Source organism: Nyctibius grandis, chromosome 4, assembly GCF_013368605.1.
Source record: "Nyctibius grandis isolate bNycGra1 chromosome 4, bNycGra1.pri, whole genome shotgun sequence".
NCBI classification, from domain to species: domain Eukaryota; kingdom Metazoa; phylum Chordata; class Aves; order Nyctibiiformes; family Nyctibiidae; genus Nyctibius; species Nyctibius grandis.
In genome coordinates this window covers 16,880,815-16,901,834 of record NC_090661.1, presented here as the reverse complement: position 1 = coordinate 16,901,834, position 21,020 = coordinate 16,880,815, and the positions used below count along the sequence as shown (strand labels likewise).

The 21,020-nt window shown below is 47.7% G+C and overlaps 1 protein-coding gene across 1 annotated transcript in view; it reads left to right on the top strand.

Moving 5' to 3' along the window:
- The window catches only part of SLC22A18 (solute carrier family 22 member 18), a 72,554-nt gene that overhangs the window by 39,488 nt on the left and 12,046 nt on the right, over positions 1 to 21,020 (top strand). The window contains exons 5-7 of the mRNA XM_068399418.1: positions 7,615 to 7,730; positions 8,418 to 8,528; positions 13,860 to 13,960. Coding sequence (XP_068255519.1) covers positions 7,615 to 7,730; positions 8,418 to 8,528; positions 13,860 to 13,960 — 328 coding nt within the window. The remainder of the gene's footprint in view (positions 1 to 7,614; positions 7,731 to 8,417; positions 8,529 to 13,859; positions 13,961 to 21,020) is intronic.

Sequence of the window (21,020 nt, the reverse complement as noted above, 5' to 3'; positions counted from 1 at the left end):
CACAGAATGGTTAGGGTTGGAAGGGACCACTGGAGATCAGCTAGTCCACCCCCCTGCCAAAGCAGGTTCCCCTAGAGCACATTGCACAGAGTCGCGTCCAGGAAGGTTTTGAATATCTCCAGAGAAGGAGACTTCACAACCTCCCTGGGCAGCCTGTTCCAGTGCCCTGTCACCCTCAAAGTAAAGAAATTCCTCCTCATATTTACATGGAACTTCCCATATTTCAGTTTGTGCCCATTGCCCCTTGTCCTGTCACTGGGCACCGCTGAGAAGAGTCTGGCCCCATCCTCTTGGCACCCACCCCTAAGGTATTATTAAGTATTGATAAGATCCCCTCTCAGTCTTCTCTTCTCCAGGCTAAAGAGACCCAGCTCCCTCAGCCTCTCCTCGTAAGAGAGATGCTCCAGTCCACTGATCATCTTTGTAGCCCTGTCATGGAGCATTACATGACAGTGTAAATATTTGCGTGTCTTCATATAACAGCAAAAGGCAACGTGTGCTGCTGTCCCTCACCTACCCAAGCCCCAAAGCAATCCTCACGGGGCGTTCAGAGGTGATGATGTGTCAGGAAAGCTGCCCTGTGCTGCTGCTTTGTAGAACAGCCTTTCACAGTAGGAGTGGGAGGATGCGTCCCACTGATGCCGCACCAGAGGGATGGCACAGGAGGTGTCATGCCTAATTCAGGGGTTGTAAGGGCAACATCAGAAAAAAAGGAAATGAAAATACATCTGAAAAAAAGTAATGACCTGCTGTGTCGATATGGTGTTTTTATGACCTTTGGTTTCACTTCATCTTCCTTAAACGGGCAAACAAATGCAAGAGGTAGTTTCCCGGACACGGATGCGTTATGTCCAGTTCCAGAGTTTGTCCCTGACGAAAGGATGAGATAGCGGAGTAGCTAACCTGGGGGCGTACCTTCATCACTTTTCCATCAAGGAATAATAATATGTGGAGAAAGATGAAGTACTTACAGAAAGCTGTGGTTAAGAAAAGGGATTTTCAGATTATTTTGAGCCCTTCAAGCTTGTCTGGGAAACATGATTTTGAGCTCCATATTATACTGGATTTCTCTCATTTCAGAGTCCAGCTATAAAAAATGCCACAAATACATTATGGCAAGCCTGGGTTTTTCTAAATATGTAAAATGTCAAAGTTCTTCTCTCCCTTTCACAGAAATGAATTATCAGTCGTATGCTTGCAGTGAAGTAACGCATCGTTTGCTTCCTAGTTTTATAGGGGGATCCTTCCCTCATTGCTTGCTGTAGTTCTTCTTGGAATCACACAGAATCACAGAATGTTAGGGATTGGAAGGGACCTCGAAAGATCATCTAGTCCAATCCCCCTGCCGGAGCAGGATTGCCTAGACCATATCACACAGGAACGCATCCAGGCGGGTTTTGAATGTCTCCAGAAAAGGAGACTCCACAACCTCTCTGGGCAGCCTGTTCCAGTGTTCGGTCACCCTCACCGTAAAGAAGTTTTTCCTCATATTTATGCGGAACCTCCTGTGTTCCAGCTTGCACCCATTGCCCCTTGTCCTGTCAAGGGATGTCACTGAGAAGAGCCTGGCTCCATCCTCATGACACTTGCCCTTTACATATTTATAAACATTAATGAGGTCACCCCTCAGTCTCCTCTTCTCTAAGCTAAAGAGACCCAGCTCCCTCAGCCTCTCCTCAGAAGGGAGATGTTCCACTCCCTTAATCATCTTCGTGGCTCTGCACTGGACTCTCTCTAGCAGTTCCCTGTCCTTCTTGAACTGAGGGGCCCAGAACTGGACACAATATTCCAGATGCGCCCTCACCAGGGCAGAGTAGAGGGGGAGGAGAACCTCTCTCGACCTGCTAACCACACCCCTTCTAATACACCCCAGGATGCCATTGGCCTTCTTGGCCACAAGGGCACACTGCTGGCTCATGGTCATCCTGCTGTCCACTAGGACCCCCAGGTCCCTTTCCCCTACGCTGGTCTCCAACAGGTCTGTCCCCAACTTGTACTGGTACATGGGGTTGTTCTTGCCCAGATGCAGGACTCTACACTTGCCCTTGTTATATTTCATTAAATTTCTCCCCGCCCAACTCTCCAGCCTGTCTAGGTCCCTCTGAATGGCAGCGCAGCCTTCCGGTGCATCAGCCACTCCTCCCAGTTTTGTGTCATCAGCGAACTTGCTGACAGTGCACTCTATTCCCTCATCCAAGTCATTAATGAATATATTGAATAGTACTGGTCCCAGTACTGACCCTTGAGGGACTCCGCTAGACACAGGCCTCCAACTGGACTCTGTCCCATTGACCACCACTCTCTGGCTTCTTTCCTTCAGCCAGTTCACAATCCACCTCACTACCCGATCATCCAGACTACACTTCCCCAGTTTAGCTGCGAGGATGCTGTGGGAGACCGTGTCAAACGCTTTACTGAAATCAAGATAGACCACATCCACAGCTTTACCATCATCTGTCCACTGGGTTATGTCCTCATAAAAGGCTATCAAGTTGGTTAAGCATGACTTCCCCTTGGTGAAGCCATGCTGAGTGCCCCTAATGATCCCCCTATCCTTGATGTGCCTAGAGACAGCATCAAGAACAAGTTGTTCCATCACCTTTCCGGGGATGGAGGTGAGGCTGACCGGTCTATAGTTACCCGGGTCCTCCTTCTTGCCCTTTTTGAAGACTGGAGTGACATTCGCTTTCCTCCAGTCCTCAGGCACCTCTCCCGTTGCCCACGACTTAGCAAAGATGATGGAGAGTGGCCTAGCAATGACTTCCGCCAGCTCCCTCAGCACCCGCGGGTGCATCCCATCAGGGCCCATGGATTTATGGACGTCCAGGTTGCTTAATTGGTCCCTGACCCAGCCCTCATCCACCAAGACAGATTCCTCCTCTATCCTGACTTCTTCTGAGGCCTCAGGGGTCCGGGGCTCCTCAGGACAGCCTCCAGCAGTATAGACAGAGGCAAAGAAGGCATTCAGTAACTCCGCCTTCTTTTTATCCTCTGTCTCCAGGGCCCCCACCTCATTCATCAGTGGGCCTACATTGCCTCTAGTGTTGGTTTTACCTGCAATGTATTTGAAGAAGCCCTTTCTGTTGTCCTTGACCTCTCTTGCAAGGTTTAATTCCAAGGAGGCCTTAGCTTTCCTAGTTGCCTCCCTACATCCTCTGACAACAGACTTATATTCCTCCCAAGTGGCCAGCCCCTCCTTCCATGATCTGTACACCCTCTTCTTCCACTTGAGTTTGCCCAGCAGTTCCCTGTTCAACCATGCAGGTCTCCTGGTACCCTTCCTTGACTTCCTACCTGCTGGGATGCTCTGATCTTGAGCTCGGAAGAAGTAGTCCTTGAATGCTAACCAACTATCTTGGGCCCCCTTACCTTCTAGTACCCTGTCCCATGGGATTTCCCCTAGCAATTGCTTGAAAAGGCCAAAGTTGGCCCTCCTGAAGTTCAGGGTTGTGATTCTGCTAGCTATTCTGTTCCTGCCACATGAGATCCTGAACTCTACCATCTCATGGTCACTACAACCAAGGCTGCCCTCAACCTTCACTGCTTCAACCAGACCCTCCTTGTTAGTGAGGATAAGATCCAGCAACGCTCCTCTCCTAGTTGGCTCATCCACCATTTGCATCAGAAAGTTATCATCAATGCACTGGAGGAACCTCCTGGACTGAGGATGGCTGGCTGAGTAGGCCTCCCAGCAAATATCAGGGTAGTTGAAATCCCCCAGGACAACCAGGCCCTGTAATTGAGAGACTGCTCTCAGCTGCCTGTAGAAGGCCTCATCACCCTCCTCATCCTGATCTGGTGGCCTGTAATAGAGACCCACAACAGTATCACCCCTGCCAGCCTGCCCCTTAATTCGCACCCACAAACTCTCAACTCGCTCCTGATCCGCCCCTGGACAGAACTCGATACATTCTAGCTGCTCACTCACATAAAGAGCAACTCCACCACCTCTCCTTAGCGGCCTGTCTTTCCTGAACAGGACATAGCCATCCATGACCACATTACAGTCATGCGAGGCGTCCCACCAAGTCTCTGTAATTGCCACTAGATCGTAGCCCCCTGACCGAACACGGATTTCCAGCTCCTCCTGTTTATTCCCCATGCTGCGCGCATTGGTGTACAGGCATTTCAGGGAGCGAGCTGAGCACACCGATTTCACCCCAGGGGGATGGGAGGCCTCCTGGTCTACCTCAACACTAGAGCGTTGCCCCAGTGGTGCAAGCCCAGCTACTACCCCATCCCCCTTCAAATCTAGTTTAAAGCTCTCCGAATGAGCCCTGCTAATTCCTGTCCCAGAACCCTTTTGCCCCTACGACATAAACCTTTCCCATGTATTACTGTCACGCCTGTTGTCTTATAAAACCAGCCATTATCAAAGAACCCAAAGCCCTGCCTGTAGCACCAGTCTCGTAGCCAGGCATTAATAGAGAGAATCCTACTATTCCATCCCACGTCATCACCTGAAAATGGAAGGAGGGAGGAGAAAACAACTTTGCCCCAGACTCTTTTCACCAACCGTCCTAGGGCCTTGTAGTCTTTCTTCATCCCCCTCAGACTACGGGATGCAGCTTCTTCCCCACCTGTCTGGAAGATCAGCAGGGGGTAGTAGTCTGTGGCCTTCACCAGGTTGGGGAGTTGCCTGGTGATATCCCTGATTCAGGCTTCAGGCAGACTGCAGACCTCCCTGTGATGGGGGTCAGCTCTGCATATTGGGCCCTCAGATCCCTTTAGGAAGGAGTCTCCAACCACTAAAACTCTTCTCTTCTTCCTTGTGGAGGAGGTAGCTATACACCTGTCAGGTTTTTCTGACTGTGGTGGGACCTCTGATATAGGTTGCCTCTCCACCACATCCCCATTGGACCGGCTGTATTCCACTAGGGCTTCATATCTATTGCTCAGAGGCACCTGTGGAGGCAAGGTAGGCAAGGAGGGCACTCGCCTATTGCCATGGCCATAGACTTGCCTCCACTCACTCCTCTCCTCTAGGTTATTGTTTTCCACCTGAGAGGGGCAGAGTACAGTTGTCCCTCGATCCTGGGAGCTCTCCGGCAGGTGCTCCCATTTTTGTTGCAGGGAAGGCAGAGCCTGGCTCCACCAGTCTATCTCCATTTCAGCCTCCCGAATGCTCCTAAGCCTTTCTACTATGGCTTGAAGCCTTTCAACCTGGCTTTGCATCTGTGCTGCTCGGCCGAGCAGATCATCTACCTGCTCACAGCGCACACAGCCCCCTGTCACCACAGAGACGCTGTAGCATTCCCTGCAGCCTGCGACCTGCACCATCGCCTCCTTCCGTGGGAGCTCTGTCTGGGTTCCCACATCCATTTTGGTCTTCTTCCGCCGGGTATATACCATTGTTCTTCCACTGAACTGGGAAATACCTGTTGGTGACACCCCTGGTTCACAGCTCCTTGGCACCTTCCTCGCCTCGTGCACTGGGAGGGAGTCAGCGCCCTCCCCAACGAGCTGCAAACTGCTGCCGTCTCTCCTGCCCTGGGACACACCCAGTCACTGCTGAGTCTCCCTCTCCCTTCTGGCCAGGGACTAGTCCCTGCCCTCCAGGAGGCTTTTTATCACCCGATCACAGGGGGTGGTGCGTTGAAATCGCTTAAATAGCCCGCGGTGCCTCCGGCTACGCCCCCTCCTCTCCTGATTCGTTGCTGGGAACTTCCGGGTCCGGGGTGGGGGGGGGAGCAGCTTGGGGCTGATGCTCGCGGGGGGCTCGGGGGGGGGCCCAGAGTACGAAAACCGCCCGGTTAAGCCCAATGTCGCCCTCGCCCCCGCACTAACCTCAAGTCGCTGCCGCCGCTGTCGCTGCTGCCGCCGCTGTCCAGAAGCGGCCACTGGATCTGAAGAGTAAAACATAGGAAAAATAGAACTGGAAAGGAAGTTTTGCTGTCCAGTGAAAATGTTTGTGATGCGCTTTTTCCACATCGGAATGAAAGCTTGAAATATAGAAGTGCCAATAAACATTAAGCCAGCTGCAGCTACTTATTTGGATTATTTTGTCCTTTCTATTTTATTAATAAATTTACTTTATGTTGCAATGCAAAGTAGAACTTCCGGATTTCTTGAATAAAAATTTGGGTCCACAGAGTTGATTTCAGTGGTTTGGGAACTTTTTGGCAGATAATTTTAAATCTGAAAGTGGCAATCTGCTGCACTAAAAGTAAAAAATAGCGATCTAGTAAATGACTAATTTTGTGGTCCAGGGTAATTAGTGGAACAGCTTGGCGGATGGAAGGCAGCAGGTCTAAATTACTGCACTAAGTCCATTTGCAGGAAGATATTATCTGACTTTGTTGTTGTTAATAATAATTAATGAGAATTAAAATATTCAGCTGGGATTTTTGCCGTTGCTATTAGTGGGAATACGTGTGCCCCCAAGGCACAATGATGGTCACTTAGTCTTGTGCCCTCTGTGACACCAGCCTTTGGCATTTCTGCTGGACTTTCCCACCTCAAACCTGCATCCTGTGGTAGGTTTTAAGCACATGTTTTATGAAACCCTTCAACTAACAGGGTTCCCGTGATGGGGAACGCTTTTAATGAGCTGGTTTAGTGGGTAATTGCTCTCACTGTTAAAAGCAAAACATGCTTCTCCCTTTGTTTTCAGCTCGACTCTCCTGAGTTTCAGTCTTGCAACCCTGGACCTTGCTCCACCTGTGTTTGGCAGAGTTAAAGCCTTTCAGAGTCTGAAATCTTCCCATATGCCCTTAAAGACTATGAGGAGTCATTTCCTAATCTTCTCTTTTAAGAGGACAGTGATAATTGAGGGCTTATTATTGACTCTATTGACTTTTACTGTGGTTTGTGTTTGGGTTTTTTAGATAAGTGGCAATTGTTCCTTTTTATCATTGTTCAACTACTGTTAATAATTGCTGTTCACTGTGTCTACATCTAAGGATGTTGTCCCACTTCTGTTAAAGATCCAGCGTTTGGGGCTCTGATGGACAGTTGAAGGGGTGTTGATTTGGTTTTGGGCACCTTCGGGGAAAAGTAGGTGCATCAATCTAAGTGCTGTTTACTCACCTCCTCAGAAGGTTTTGTAAATCATGTTTGTTATTTTTAGCGGCTCCTTTTCAAGTGGTATTGTATCTCTGGTGGTTTCAGTTCTGGTTGTAGGCTGGGCTGTATTCTACCATCCTTAATCATCTTGAATACTTTCTTCACTTTCCTTAACTTCATTTGATTTCGATGAGAAATTTCAAGGAGTGAGATGATACTTAGGTGAATGAAGCTGGGGATTAGATGGGGAATTAGATGGATCCTAACAAGCAGATGCTGTGCTTTCCGTGGGAAGATTTCTAAGCTTCATTAAACCGAGAGGGGCTCTTTTCCCCTGACGCTTGCAGATTTAAAAGCATTGTATTATACCCTATTATTAATTCAAATGATAAACTATCTTGATGGCAATAGCCATCTTTTGGTGAAATTTCAAACTGTGGTCATATCCAAAGCCTCCATGAAAGGGTGTGAGTTCTATTATAAGATTATGTACAGCAACTTCAAGGGGATTGTTCCTCACCCAAGTGTCCAAGCCTTTGCAGGATGGAGGTATAAATTTCTTGTTTAAGAAGATATTTATCCACTTACCTGTATTTTTTCTGTTTGCAGCGTTTTTGTTCCTACATATGTTGGGCTGGTGGGAAATGTCGTAAATACTGTGATAGCAATGGTTTGGATCCCTTTGCAGGCTAAACCAAAGTCAGACCATTGTGTGACGGAGCACAGTAAGTATTTAGTGTTTCTGATAAATAGCACATGAATATATGTATTTATACTTTTATATATATGTATACATTTATACTTACAAATACTATATACTTATGTATATTTATACTTACTTACAAATACCTTAGGGGCAAGTGCCAAGAGGATGGGGCCAGACTCTTCTCAGTGGTGCCCAATGACAGGACAAGGGGAAATGGGAACAAGCTGAAATATGGGAAGTTCCATGTAAATATGAGGAAAAACTTCTTTACTTTGAGGGTGACAGAGCACTGGAACAGGCTGCCCAGGGAGGTGGTGGAGTCTCCTCCGGAGATACTCAAAACACTTTAATGCCTAAGCTGTGCTTGTGGAAGAGTATTATTCCCCACCTGTTGACCACTCTGCCATGCAGCATTGCAGGCTTCCAGCTCAGTGCTTGCCATACATCTCAGAAAAGGTGAATGTGGACCCCTCACTGGGGTTAGTTTGGCTTGGCACGGGAGGCAACCCCGCTGTCTCACAGGGGTCCTCTGCATGCAGACCTGGCACCAGCTTCCAAGCTCCTGCCGTCGGCAGAAAGCTGGTGCTGCAGAGATGTGCCTTTTCAGAAAGGTGGTGGTAAACCTGAGCAGACAGTCTCAGAATTTCGTGCTTCCTGCCTCTAACCTGTATAAATAGAGTATTAATCAGTATGTCATCTTCTGTAGGCACATCACAGTCTGGCAGCGTGTTTAGCATCAGAGAAATCCTGCGCCTGATGAAGTTTCCAGGAGTGATGGAAGTTTTCATAGTCAAGGTCTTTGCTGGACTTCCCATAGGTAAATCTCACCCGTTACCCGTGATTGCTGATGTATTTAAAATAAGATGACATACACTGTAGACTAGGCTTGTCTCAAGTTACTGAAAGCACGTTGCGTTTGATCACAGACCAGTGAGGATTCAGCTCCTAACTCAGTGCTGGATGCTTTCATATGCCCTCAGCTACATAGGGTCAAAACACTGTGACTTAATGTAAAACAGACTACGTGTCACAGGCTGCTTCAGCAACTTTTGGCAAATCACTTAATCTCTCTACTCCATCCCCCTGGCTGTAAATGTTTTTTCCTCTTGTCTGTCATTTCTGTTTAGGCTGTAACCTCTTCAGAGCAGAGGAAAATCATTTGTACTCTGCCAGAAACACTGAGGTCCTTCCTGATTTTACTTAATGATTTTAAGGGGTATGTGTACCTTAACCTTTTTCCCAACAAGTAAAACTACTGCTGGACGAGAGGCTGTGGCTGCTCATGTTGGCTGCATGCAGGGGAGCCACATCACGTTTCTTCCCTTGCACGTAGATGGTGCTTGGTCTCTTCTTTATATGTTCTGCTTGGTTTTTTGTGTCATGGTAGGAACCCGCTGTCACCTCAGACCCATCCCAAACCTGCCTGTTTCCCTGCTCCCTTTGAGTCAGTTGCTGTCCTGGCACGGTTCATGTCTCCCAATTTGCCTGGTTATACATATCCTTGACCAGAATTTAATAATCTTTAATTTTGCCTGCCCTCTAGTTTCTTTCCCCCCGGCTCGTCTAGAGACAAGCCAGCATGTCAGCCTTGTTAGTGGTAATGTAAGGACAGGGTGATGCTCTCTACCCTTCCGCTCAGAGAGCCTTCACTGTTCTTTTCCCAGTCAAACCTAAAAGTGCAGTTTCTCTTAATTACGGTTTCAAGGATTGAATTTTGTGCATGTTAAAACATGTGCACATCATGCATCTGAACAAACTAAGGCACTTCCAAACAGGAATCCTAAGAGAGGATTTAAGGCACCTTAGCTTTTATACTTTGCATCTTTTTCCAATTCATCTGCATGTGGAGAATCCCTAGAAGTTTAAATAACATGAAACATAATTTACAAAGTAAATTCTCATTTGTAAACTGTAAATTCAGTTTACAAATGAAAGTAGATTTGGCTGTGGAGAGTGGCTCAGTCAGAAAGGGATGGCATTTCTGGGCTTGGCCAGGTTCGTCTGTTATTCCTTGCGAAGGCTCTGGGAGAACAAGTCCAACTGGAGCTCTAGAATAGCATGCGGGGCAGTAAAGGACTTCTGATTTTTTTTTTCTTTTTTTCTTTTTGTGTGTAGCTGGCATTGGCTGAGATCAGTGATGCCAGTTGGTCCTACCTCCACCACTGGAGACAGGATACAGTCTCGATGGATTCCTGGCTTGCCCTAATAGTGCACTGTTTTGGTTCTTACGAAATTAAACTTTTAAAACTGTGTTTTAGAAAATGTTTATAAAATGACAGCATTTCACAGAACAAGATAGTCAAGTAATGTTTTAAGAGGGTTTTCTTTGCTGATTCTGGCTTATTTCTCAGCTTAAAGTAGCATTCATTTCTGTTTAAAAATGCCTGAGACTGCATCCATGTGCAATCTGCACAGTAATTTCCTGTGCGTTCTCCTTTTTCCAAAGGCCGGGCGAGATGCACTTTGTTTTAGTCATCCCTGCTGAAATGCAAAGTCCTCCCTGTTGCAGAAGATGTTCTTCTTTTCCTGTGCACAGCAAGAACATGCACCCAACCAAAATAAACATCTCCTGCCCCAAAACTGCAAGGGAACTTCTAGGCAAAGAGGATGGAGACAGTGAAGCTGAGGTTTGAGGCAGGACATGGGCTGATAGTCTGTCACTGAAATGGCTGGGAGTATTTTGGTGAGAGTAGGAATGGCTTCACCTGAGGCATTCCTGCTACAAGTATAGCACTTGCACTACAGTGAGGGGTGATTAAAATCCTAGCGACTTCTCTTTGTAGGTCTCTCTTAAGGTTACTGACCATACGATGGCAGCTGAAAGGGGATTTGTCCATCACCTACTTCTCTGGAGCTCACAGCTGGAGGCTGAGCTCCTCATGAGCTCATTTACCTTTCATCTCCTGGCTGCAACTGTATCATTAATTAGGTCACCCAAATTACAGACCTTTCTCTATTTACTTTGTAAACAAGTTTGTGATATACACAGAAGAAAATCTTCTCTTCCTTACGGATCTTATTGTTGTCTAAAATTAGCTTGTTTGAGACTGAAAGAGCCTCTCTGGGAGGGCTGCAGGGCTGGGAACCTCCTCCCTGTGTTGCATAAAAGCAGAGACACGGGCTCTGTGACTCTTGCAGGAGGGTAGCTGCCAGGGATGGATGGGCAGCAGACCGCTCCAGCGTGGCCAAATTACATCCTCAACTGACCTGGGAAAAGCAAGCCTCATTGCGTTGCGGTAGATAAGAGACAGAAAATAAAACACGGGGATAAAAATGTCAAACATACCTTTTACTGACCAGAAATTACCAGGGCCTTGAAAATACTGATAAATAGCTGCTTGTGTGAATCTTTGGATGCCTAATCCCTTTGGAAAACCTGGTGTCAACGCGATTGCTTTAGCGCTCGCATCCCATTTTTAAAGGGATTTTCTTTCACACGCAGAGCAGGATTTTGCAGTGCGCCCTGGGGCTCTGCATCCCATCACATTTGCAATCCAGAACAGGAGGGCTGAGATGGGCTCCCAGAGGCTGCGCTCACCTTTTCACGCCGGCTCTTGGTAAGGATTGGCCCTCCCAAAGCCACGGGCTGCTTTTAGAAACGTCATGTCTTTTTTTTTGAAAATACGGTTTGTATTTCTGTGTCTCGTCGGTGCTTTGCCTCGTCTTTATCTCATCTCACAAACCATTTACTTGCCTTCTGCTACATAACCTTACTTACCCCTCTGGTGCTAGATTTTTGTGAGGATTTCACCCTCCCCCCAAAAAGGCAAGGTTTTCGAGGATATTTTTTGCTATTTTCTATTTTTTTCCTGTTGAAAACCTGAGCCTCACAGTGTGGATTGAGGCTTATCCAGGCAGCTCTTGCACGGGGTTTTGGTGTCCGCAGAAGAGCCTGGGGACCCACCACCCCAGTGAGTCCTCCCCAGGCTGGGTACATTACTCACATGGCTGTATTCAGCTGGCCTGCAGCCTACCCAGATGGGACCTGCTGAGATCTTTGTAAGAAATATTTGTTCCAATGAGCATAAAATCTTTTGGCTCGCCTTGCGGGTTTCACCAAGAAATGTGTTGCCAGTGGGAAAGACCCTCTTGGTCGCTGAAAGAGGAGGGAGCAAGGTGTCTCCCTTGTCCAGGCATCTTTAAATGACCATGCAGGTGGAGGGGGTGACACCCATCTAAAGAAGAGACCTTTGCATCTCCAGGGGAGCCATGCAATGTGTAACGCTAATTAAAGAACACAGCCTATCCCCCTGCTCTGAATGAAATCAGCTCGTTTGGAGGAGAAAGTTCTAAATCTGCCTTAACTCAGTGAGGGACTTCAAAGGGGAGAGGAGCTGTAGAAGCTGGCGCGTGGTACCAGGAAGAAGCATCAGGTATGTAGGAAGGTTGAGCCCCTCCTAAGTGGTACCTGCAGCGGGGTAGCAGGATGAAGGGTGAGTGCCCGCTTCGATCTAATCTTCCCTCAAGTGAAACGAAGTGTGTTTTTTCTTTCATTTCTTCACGTGTGCCTTTTATAAACATGTGCAAGTCTGTTGCCTAGTTTGGATGTTGTGAGTAAATACTGTTATTTGCATGTTACCTTTAGCTAGCTTGAGCTAAGAGAGATTTCAAAGTAACTGGATAACGACAGGGTGCTCTCTGCGGAGGGGTGTGGTGAAGCCATAAATCTTCATGCGCCCCAGCTCCCCGGCACCTTCTCCAAATATCCAGAGAGTAGAGGGGCAGGACATCCTTCCTGCCCCCCATCTCTCTCCCCCAACACCATGGAGTCAGCTGGGGTGCATCTAACCCCATTAAGGGGGGAAGAGGCGTCTCTTGTGGGGTTCAGGAAGGCTTTGTGGCAGGTCCTGGGGTGGGAGGGTGGTGGTCCCTCAAGGCAAAGGGTTGGGGTGCTTGGAGAGAGGTCCTCGTCGCTGCAGGTGCTCCACTGGTAGGAGTGCCATGGGGGCTGCTGGATGCGGTGGAGTTGCATTGGCTCATTAGGGTGCGAGTCTTCCACAGCATTTTAGTCAGCAACTTGGGATCGCTCTCCTTGTGCTTCTGGGAAGTGCCAGCAAATCCTTCCCATGCCGTGGGGTTAGTGACTCACTTTGCCAGGCCACAAGCTGTCTTCTCAGTCCTCACATGTTGCCTCCTGGGCTCTGTTTTCTTCAGGAAAGAGAGTACCGCAGCTCCCTATTTACCCAGTCTTTGTACCTCGGAGGATCCTACAAGGAAGAGCAGGACCCTTAAAGGTCATCTGCTCTCTCCTCCTCTCTCCAGCAGGATCAGTGCTCTCCAATGGGCATATTGTGGGGATATCATGTGCAGAGTGCCCTAGTTTCCTACTGTCTTGATCCATGTGAGGTGCACAAGACATTAGAGGAGGCAGCAGCCTCCTACCCCATACTGAGAACAATGTTTTGTCATATTATTTTTAATTTGATGGCACTTTGTGTACGATGGGAGCATGTGTACATGCGTCTGTATTTGTGTATGTTTGGCACTGGGGGAAATGCACACTATTGTATTTTCATGTGAGATTAAGTGAGTGGGCATTTTCTGTTATGCTTTCCAGAAATTGCCTTAACTGAAAAGCAGACCTAGCCTGTGCTGTTTCTGCCTGTACTTTCCCAACTGCTTGTGTCGACACCGCTATCGGTCTGGGAGAGTGAGAGATTTCACATGCCACCAACATCACTGCTGAGGTGCGCAGTGAAACTGCTGTATTTAGGCTGATGTCACCAGGTTGTTTCCCAGGCAGTGTTCCCCATGGTGAAAATCTAAAGTCAGGCAAAAGGGGCAACGAATCCAATCAGATTATATTTATGGTTACAGTCTTGTCTGAACAAATGTTTTCTCGCTGCCTTAATGGTTAGTCTGGCTTCGGTGATACAAATATTTACCAGTTTATAATAAACAGCTGAATCTACAGCCTACGTAGTCACATTATTTTAAAGATGAAAGTGAGAGGGATAAAAAAAAGTCAACATTTAAAGATTAAATTACTACACTGACTTTGAATAGGATTCTGCTCATGTTTATATTCAGTCCTGGTAACCCCAGGGAGAGCTACTGACTCATACTGGGGGTGATTGGGAGCAGGGTCTGGTCATCTATATGCAGTGCAAGTATATTGATGTACGCTTTTCATTAACCCTCCCTCTAGGTTTGTTCCTGATTATGTTTTCCATCATCTCTATGGATTTCTTTGGCTTGGAAGCAGTGGAGACTGGATACCTGATGTCATATTTTGGTGTCCTTCAAATGGTAAGTGAAGCGGAAGTCCCCCTCTTGCCACATAGCTATCTAAGTTGCTACCTTTTTGACATGTGCTCTCCCAAATCCAGGCGTAACATTGACAGGCAAATCCTAGCTCTGCCATGTGGCACTTGGCTTCAAAAAATACAAGTGACTCCAAATTTATTCTGTTCCTTGGAATGGGAAGAAATCAGAGCAAGGACTGTCCTGAAAGCTGCTTCCCCTTGTCCCTCCTTGCAGGTCTTCAAGCTGCCAACAGGAGCTAAAATTTCTTTGGACTGACATGCTACCCTTGTTTTTGGAACAAAACTTACACTGAAGTTTAAGTGCCTTGACTAAAGTTTTCACTGATGCAGGTTAGCTGATTTAAATTTACTTAGTAGCACCCTGTAAATTTATGTAAGTAGACAGTCTTGCTGGCATTTTCACAGATGCCTTCAGTGCCGAGGAAGGACTTGTTTCTGCTGTGTGGCAACAAGCACAGCAAGCTTGTACTTAAAAAAATTAAAGATGGGCAATGGTACGTGATTAGCAGACTTGCAAAATGGGTAAAAGGGAAAGATCAACTGAATCAGGCAGTAGCAGGGCCAGAAAAATAAGATCCTGTTTATAGCAGAATTTTCCTTTTGGAGGAAGAGGCTAATAATTTTGCAGAAAGAGCAACAGATGGTTATAAGCAAGCCTCAAGGTAGGAATGCAAGTTAAGCAATATCCTGAAGGAGGGTGGTCTTGTTATTAAATCCGCCTTCATTTCCTGGGCATTGCCACAGAGTTCCTGTGGGATCTGGAGGAGCTTCTCATCTGGAAAATGGCAGCTTTAGTTCCTTCCCTTGCAATTTGGCTTTGGCATAGTGTTGCCAGTCGCTTGGGCTCTGCTCTTGTCTCACCAAATCTGAGCACCTTGGTAGAGCAGCTGACGAGCATGGCCATACATTGGCAAGTGGAGCCTGCAGAGTAAGCCGGCTGGAGCTGAGGAGCTGATGCCTTTGCTGTGTCTGTCCTGGGAGGCTGGCTTTGGACTAGCTGTCACTCAGTCCTATGAGCTCAATATCTGCTGCCAGCTGGATGTACCCTCCCGTCCCATCTTGTCAGAAAGAAAACCAGTTTGCTGCTCCACAGCATGGAAACAGCATGACAAGTGGGGTGATCACCAGCTGCTTTCCAAAGCATGCTTCTGATCCAAACTCCACTGCTAACAGAGGCTTTTCCTGTGTTAGTCTTTGTATGCTGCCTCCTAGACCAGGATCTGCAGGAATCACTCAGGTTTTAGAGGGGCCAACTCACTTTCTGATACCTTCTTCCCCCTTTGAATGTAGAGAGACTCCCCAACAACTGTGATCTTGACTTAGACATATCCATTAAATCCCTGTTATATATGTCTACACTGAAACCAAATTTGGGGTTGCAGCATGGCTATGGTGTGCTTGTTTCGAGCCAGGTAACATGGGCAGCAATAGCACCTGTACAGCTGGGGCAGGAGTGGCTTCGTGTTGCTAGATGGAGCTTGGGCACTGCTGTTAAGTCTAGGATATCTGTCTTCAGGACACTGCTGTTATTTCTGGGATATCTGTCTGTCTGCACTGCTATTGTTTTCCAGGTTAGTTTGGTTGAAACTACTGTAGATAAAGTTACCTGCGCTGCTGTGCCAGTGCACCCTACATATAGATACAGCCCTGGAAGATACGGGAATTATAGCATTCACTCTGCTTCCTAACGAATAGTCAGATGTCAGTGCTAACCAGGGACCTGACCCTTCCCATAGTCACAGGGTTTCATCCCGCAGAGGCCAATCATACCTATTACCACATTCTAACACATCTGTGGCCTGCAGGCTCAGGTGCAGCATCTGCTATGCTGGGGAGTCTTTGCCTTGGGACATTTGGCACAGAAACTAGCTTTTGTCACCAAGGCAGTTTTCTTTCATCTACCCGTGCAGTTTCTGTCTGTGTTGCAATGCATATTCTACAGCGCACGACTCTGGACATCAGAAATATAGGAGTGAAGTGGTCATAGGGTACAGACTTCTCTTCTGTGTGATGGTGCATTGGGCTTTGCTGTCAGAACACCAAAAGGAAAGGGGGAAAAAAGTGCTTTAATTTTTAAAAGCCCAGAACACCTGATTCCTCATGGCAGCAAAGCCATCTTGCTCGAGAGCTTGCAAAGCACTGATTTCTGCTTTGTTGCTTGTTCTTTCCACTTCCTCACTGGCAGTTCCAAGCACTGCTCTGGTTTATGCAGGGCCAGATCCTCAGCTAGTCCAAACGATACTCTCACCATCTGCCTTTTAAATTATTGTAAAACATTAGAATTTGTGTCTTTACTTTCAGATCAGGTCTCTGGCTAGAACCACACAAAGATACCTCTTGCAGATAATGACTGGGTTAATGTTTTACGGCTACGTTCTGTTGGGGTTCCTCCAGTGGAAGGTGTATGCAGGGAATGCAACGTGTGCCGGCTCTGTCCTGCCGAGCCCCAGAGCTGCTTGTGTGCCTTCCTCTTGCCTAAACTGGCATTTCAGGTGCATTTGTTTCTGCTGTACGGCGAATTGATACTGCTGGAGATACAAATGCAGATCAAGGTGCAAGCAGATTCCACCAGTCTGGATGGGTGAACGGTGATTAATATCTGCTGACTGCCTTCCCCACTTCACTGAGTAAATTATAGCTTTATTCATAAGGAATATAATGTTCTTTTCAATGAATTTCATCAACCAGATCCTCAGCTTTGATTTCTTGTTCCTTAGTTTGCCTTTCCATAAAACATCATGAGGATTTTTCCATTCTCCTGGACTTGCTCTGAGCCTTCTTGTTAGAAGAAACATGTTCCCCCCCCTATTTGCATCACTCCCAAGACCTGAAAATGGGACGTGTTTAAGGACTTTTATAGATGGGAGTGGACGTCACAGAAATGAAGGGGAAAATAAGAATCGAACAATGTCCTGTTTACTTTAAACCTCCCTGTAGACACTGAACACAGTGCCTGGGAGGTTGCACAGCATGGCCGGCTTCTACGCCCAGCACCATGTCCCAGGGTCTCGCCTGCTCCCAGCACACGTTGCGTGCAATAAGCAGCTTCAGAGATGCACAGGGAACAGCACAGCAAGCAAGGCTCAGCTGAGCCCTTTATTTAGCTCTTCCCCGAAAGTCATACGCTGACAAAAGCATTGCCTGCTCTGCCAATTCTTGGCAATTTTTAGTGATATTATTTCTTTGTGTTATTGTAGTTTCTATTTTTTTAATGAAGTCTTCTCAAAATGATCATCTTCGTCTTGCACAGAAGGTGATGTTGCAGCCCCCTTTCCCAGCCCAATCCGCAATCCCAGGATGCCTCAAATAGCAATGGTCTCTTCCCACTTTCCTCTCCCACCCCAAGATTATTATGCTCCAATTGCTTAACCTAATTTTTCAGCTTCTCAGCCTCCTTTAACCTGCTGTGGCGAGAAGTGGCCAATACACTGTAAACATCTCTGTTTCTCACCATTCCTCCTGTTCAATCCAGCTGCAGACACCTAGAGAGGAGATTTTTAATGGCTTTGGAACAGTCCACCTAATTTTAAGTAGGCAACTCTAGTACTCTGTTATCGGTATCTCAAACAGCTCTTTGCGTGGGGAGATCAGCACAGAAACACCAACCTTGCGGGAGGCGAGGCATTTGCCACCTTTGCAGATGGAGGATGTTAGTTAGCCGCCCTGCTAATTCAGGCAGCCCTCCTGAGGGATCCCAAACAGAGCTCCTCAGCCTCATTTCATCATGCTTGGTCCTGTTTTGCCGCATTATGACCCCGCAGGACCCCAACATCTGGGGAGGTGCCCCATGCCCAGCCTGAGGAGATCTCTGCAGGTTCGGAAGGCAGATTCAGGGCTGTTTTTTGGAGCCCAGAAGCCTCATGGGCTTTGTCTGGCTGCTCCCCAGAGCACTTCTCTTGGTTGCTCCCTTGCTGAGCATCAGCTCTGTTCATGTGGGAACAGTTCATGGCACTTACCAGCAATGAAGTGGCTCAGCTGGTGCTGGTGGTGGGTTTTGTCCTTGCAACACCATGCATGTAGCACCAATGACCACTGCTCATGGCATGGGGCTTCCTCGACACCCTCTGCCCTTCACCGAGTTGGCTGCCCACAGCATGGCCACCCTTCGTCCCAGCACTGGTGGTACATCTCCTTGCTGCTGCTTGTACCCCTGCATGGAAGGACGCAGGTTACCTTGCTGCTGCTCCCAGCCTGTCTTATGGAGACCTGAGTGTCTTATGGAGACCTGAGTGGCCCAAAGTAATATGTCTGCTGATGTATTGTAAAAGTTCCCATGAAAGTACCTCTCCGTGGGGAACGGGGGCTTCCTGGCTCTCTGGGGGTGAAGCACTGGCCCAGGAGCTGGCGCCAATTTACTGTTTGTGGTTAGGCAAAGAGCATCATCTAATAGCAGAGGATATTGGAAAGCATGGGGCAGGCTTAAGCGCAGTGAGGGTGGGAAGGTGGGAAGGGGGCTCACTTCCCAGACAGAGCCAAACGAGGTCAGAGAAGGGTGTGCAGGAAGGCAGTGTCATAGCATTGGGACGAAGAGCTGTCTGATGAGGAAACAAAGTCATTGCTTAGAAAATGGAGGCTGGAGAGGGCTGAAGGGGAAATGAAAATGACAAGTGGGGGGTAATTCGAGCAATTCAGGGCTCTGCAGTGATACTTGAAGCACCCTGATAGCATGGAGCTGTCTGATGAGCTGGGACTGTGCCAGCATAAGTTGGGGAGGAGGAGTCGGGTAGGAGATAACGAAATAAGGAGGGAAAGGCAGACAGCAGGAGGGGTACCTCTGCGCCAGGCATCTTGCATTGCAGAGATTCCCTTCCTCATTATATGTTTGAAGCATCTTTATCTGATCGCCAGTGGATCTCCAGGCAAGAGGTGTGAGAGCCCGCCAGGGATGCAATCCCTCTGTCCTCCGGGGCTGGGCTTCCAGAGTCCTCTCATCTCAGGAGCCATGCGAACAAAATTTCCCTCCAAGTGAATGCCTGGGAGTGTGAAATGCCATTCAATCTCCCTCTAGAGAATAATTAATTTCATAATAATTTAAAATAATTTAATTTTGCGTAATGGGCAGAAGCGGGCCTAGACTCTGGCTTTTTTTTTTTTGGAGTTGCGAGTGCAATAGCATGAAGAACTTCCAGGCATAGTATCTGGCTTGGAAAATGCTGCTGGAGGATTAGGCAAGTGAAATACCTGGAGTCCCTGGTTGGTATCTAAAGTCACATCTGATGCTTAGATTTCAAACCGTGGGAGGGGGTGGGGGAAGCTTTCCTTTAAGAACTTTTTCTCAAAAAAACCCAAAGCAAAATGCACCAAACAAAAACTCTGGGTGGGACAAAGGGGTAGATATTTATTACCCTGAGGATCAAGAAATCATAAGACATCTGCTTTATTTACTGCACTTAAGTTCGTATTGTTACACAAACTCCACCTCTAGCTGTGCAGCTTCTGGAGGGACAAGTTGGTACTGAGTGATCCTGAAAAGATGAGAGAGATTCCTGGAGGAGAGATTTACATTGCATATCATTTTATCACCAGTCTGTCCCTCTTGCTTTTTTTTTTTCCTCTGCACAGCAAAAGAGATGATTAAAGAGCCGGGGATTTAATTACAGCCAGGTATGCCTAGGGGGAAAACCCACTCGGTGAAAGGACCTTGCAACAACAAACAGAAAGTTCTCCAGTTTCCTGGCTTTGAAGGATTTAAATATGGGGGGAATGGGGAGGAGGGCAGGTTGGAGGGGGAAATAAAGCGTTTAGGCTGGAGTTTGCAAAACACACGGTCCTCTTCCCCCTGTTCGGCAAAGTGCTGCCTTCAGCAGTTTGGTCCTCACCATCAGCTCTCCTTCCAGTCCCACCGCCCTCCTGCTCCTTCACAAGACCTGAACTACTTCTCAAGTGCTTTCTGGCATCTCTGTGTCAGTAAAACAACTCCCTTTCCCCCCGCCCAAGGTTTTGCACCACCTTCAGCCTGTGCAGAAAAGCCCCGTTATTTTTGTTGCCTGCTGCGGTCTGCCCCAGCCGGTGCCCACCTGCACGTCCCACCCCAGCCAGCGCTGCGCTCGCCCTGGGAACTGCCAGCCAGGCACAATTTCAAAGGCGAGAGATACGGGTCCGGAGCGTGGGAGGCTGCCTCTGATGTGAATCACGCTATCTGTGCTAGGGATGGGGCCCCGCACCTTCTCTGCTAGGCTGTAGCAGCCTATCTGGCCTGCTGTGCCTGTCCCTTCAACCTTCTCATGTCTTTTAATTTCCAGGCTGTTGGGTGAAAGAGAATTTATTTTGTTGCTGGGCGCTGTCAGGCTTTCAGTTGACGCTGATGGAAGATTCTGTAGAAACAGTCCTGTGTCCGCTGAGCGCAGAGGACCAGCCGAGTATCTGCATAGCTCCTTTAACCTTCCCTGATGAGGTTAGCCACTTCGAGGTGCCAGTCCTGCTCAGTAGTGGCTCCATGCAACAAGGCTGCTGCTTCGCCACTCAGAAGTCTTCCAAATATTAGCACCTTAAACCTTCAAACAGCAAAAATCTGCTCCATCGTGCAAGGGATTGCTGAAATTCGTTGATGAGGTTAACAATAAAATGGGCAATTGGCTCTTCTGAGCAAATGTGAGCTGCTGGTCCCCAGAAACCAAATACAGTGATAGAGGTAGAGACTATTTTTCTGTGTGATCAGCTGAACTAGTGGAACAACCCCCCAGTTCAGGGAATCCAGCATAGCAACAAGGAGAGATTTGGCTGTTCTTACGCATTTATTGGGAGACTTATTTGCCTTTAAAGAAGGAGGGAGGAAGGAAAAAAAAAGATGAGTTGGTTTATCCTGTGACATGTGTACACAGCCACAGGCAGTGCCTGTTATTTCACTTGCAAACAATTTCCTCTCTCTTTTGTTTATTGATGACAGGAGGCATTCCAGCCAAGTACACTGACTCTTCCCCGACTTCAAAGGAGGTCAAGTTACAAAGGCAAGCACCATGCAGGCAAAACGCAATGCAGGAGGGGAAGGCCTATCGAAGTCGATCTCAAGGGAAGGTTATGTGCGAGGGAAAAGCCCAGAATTT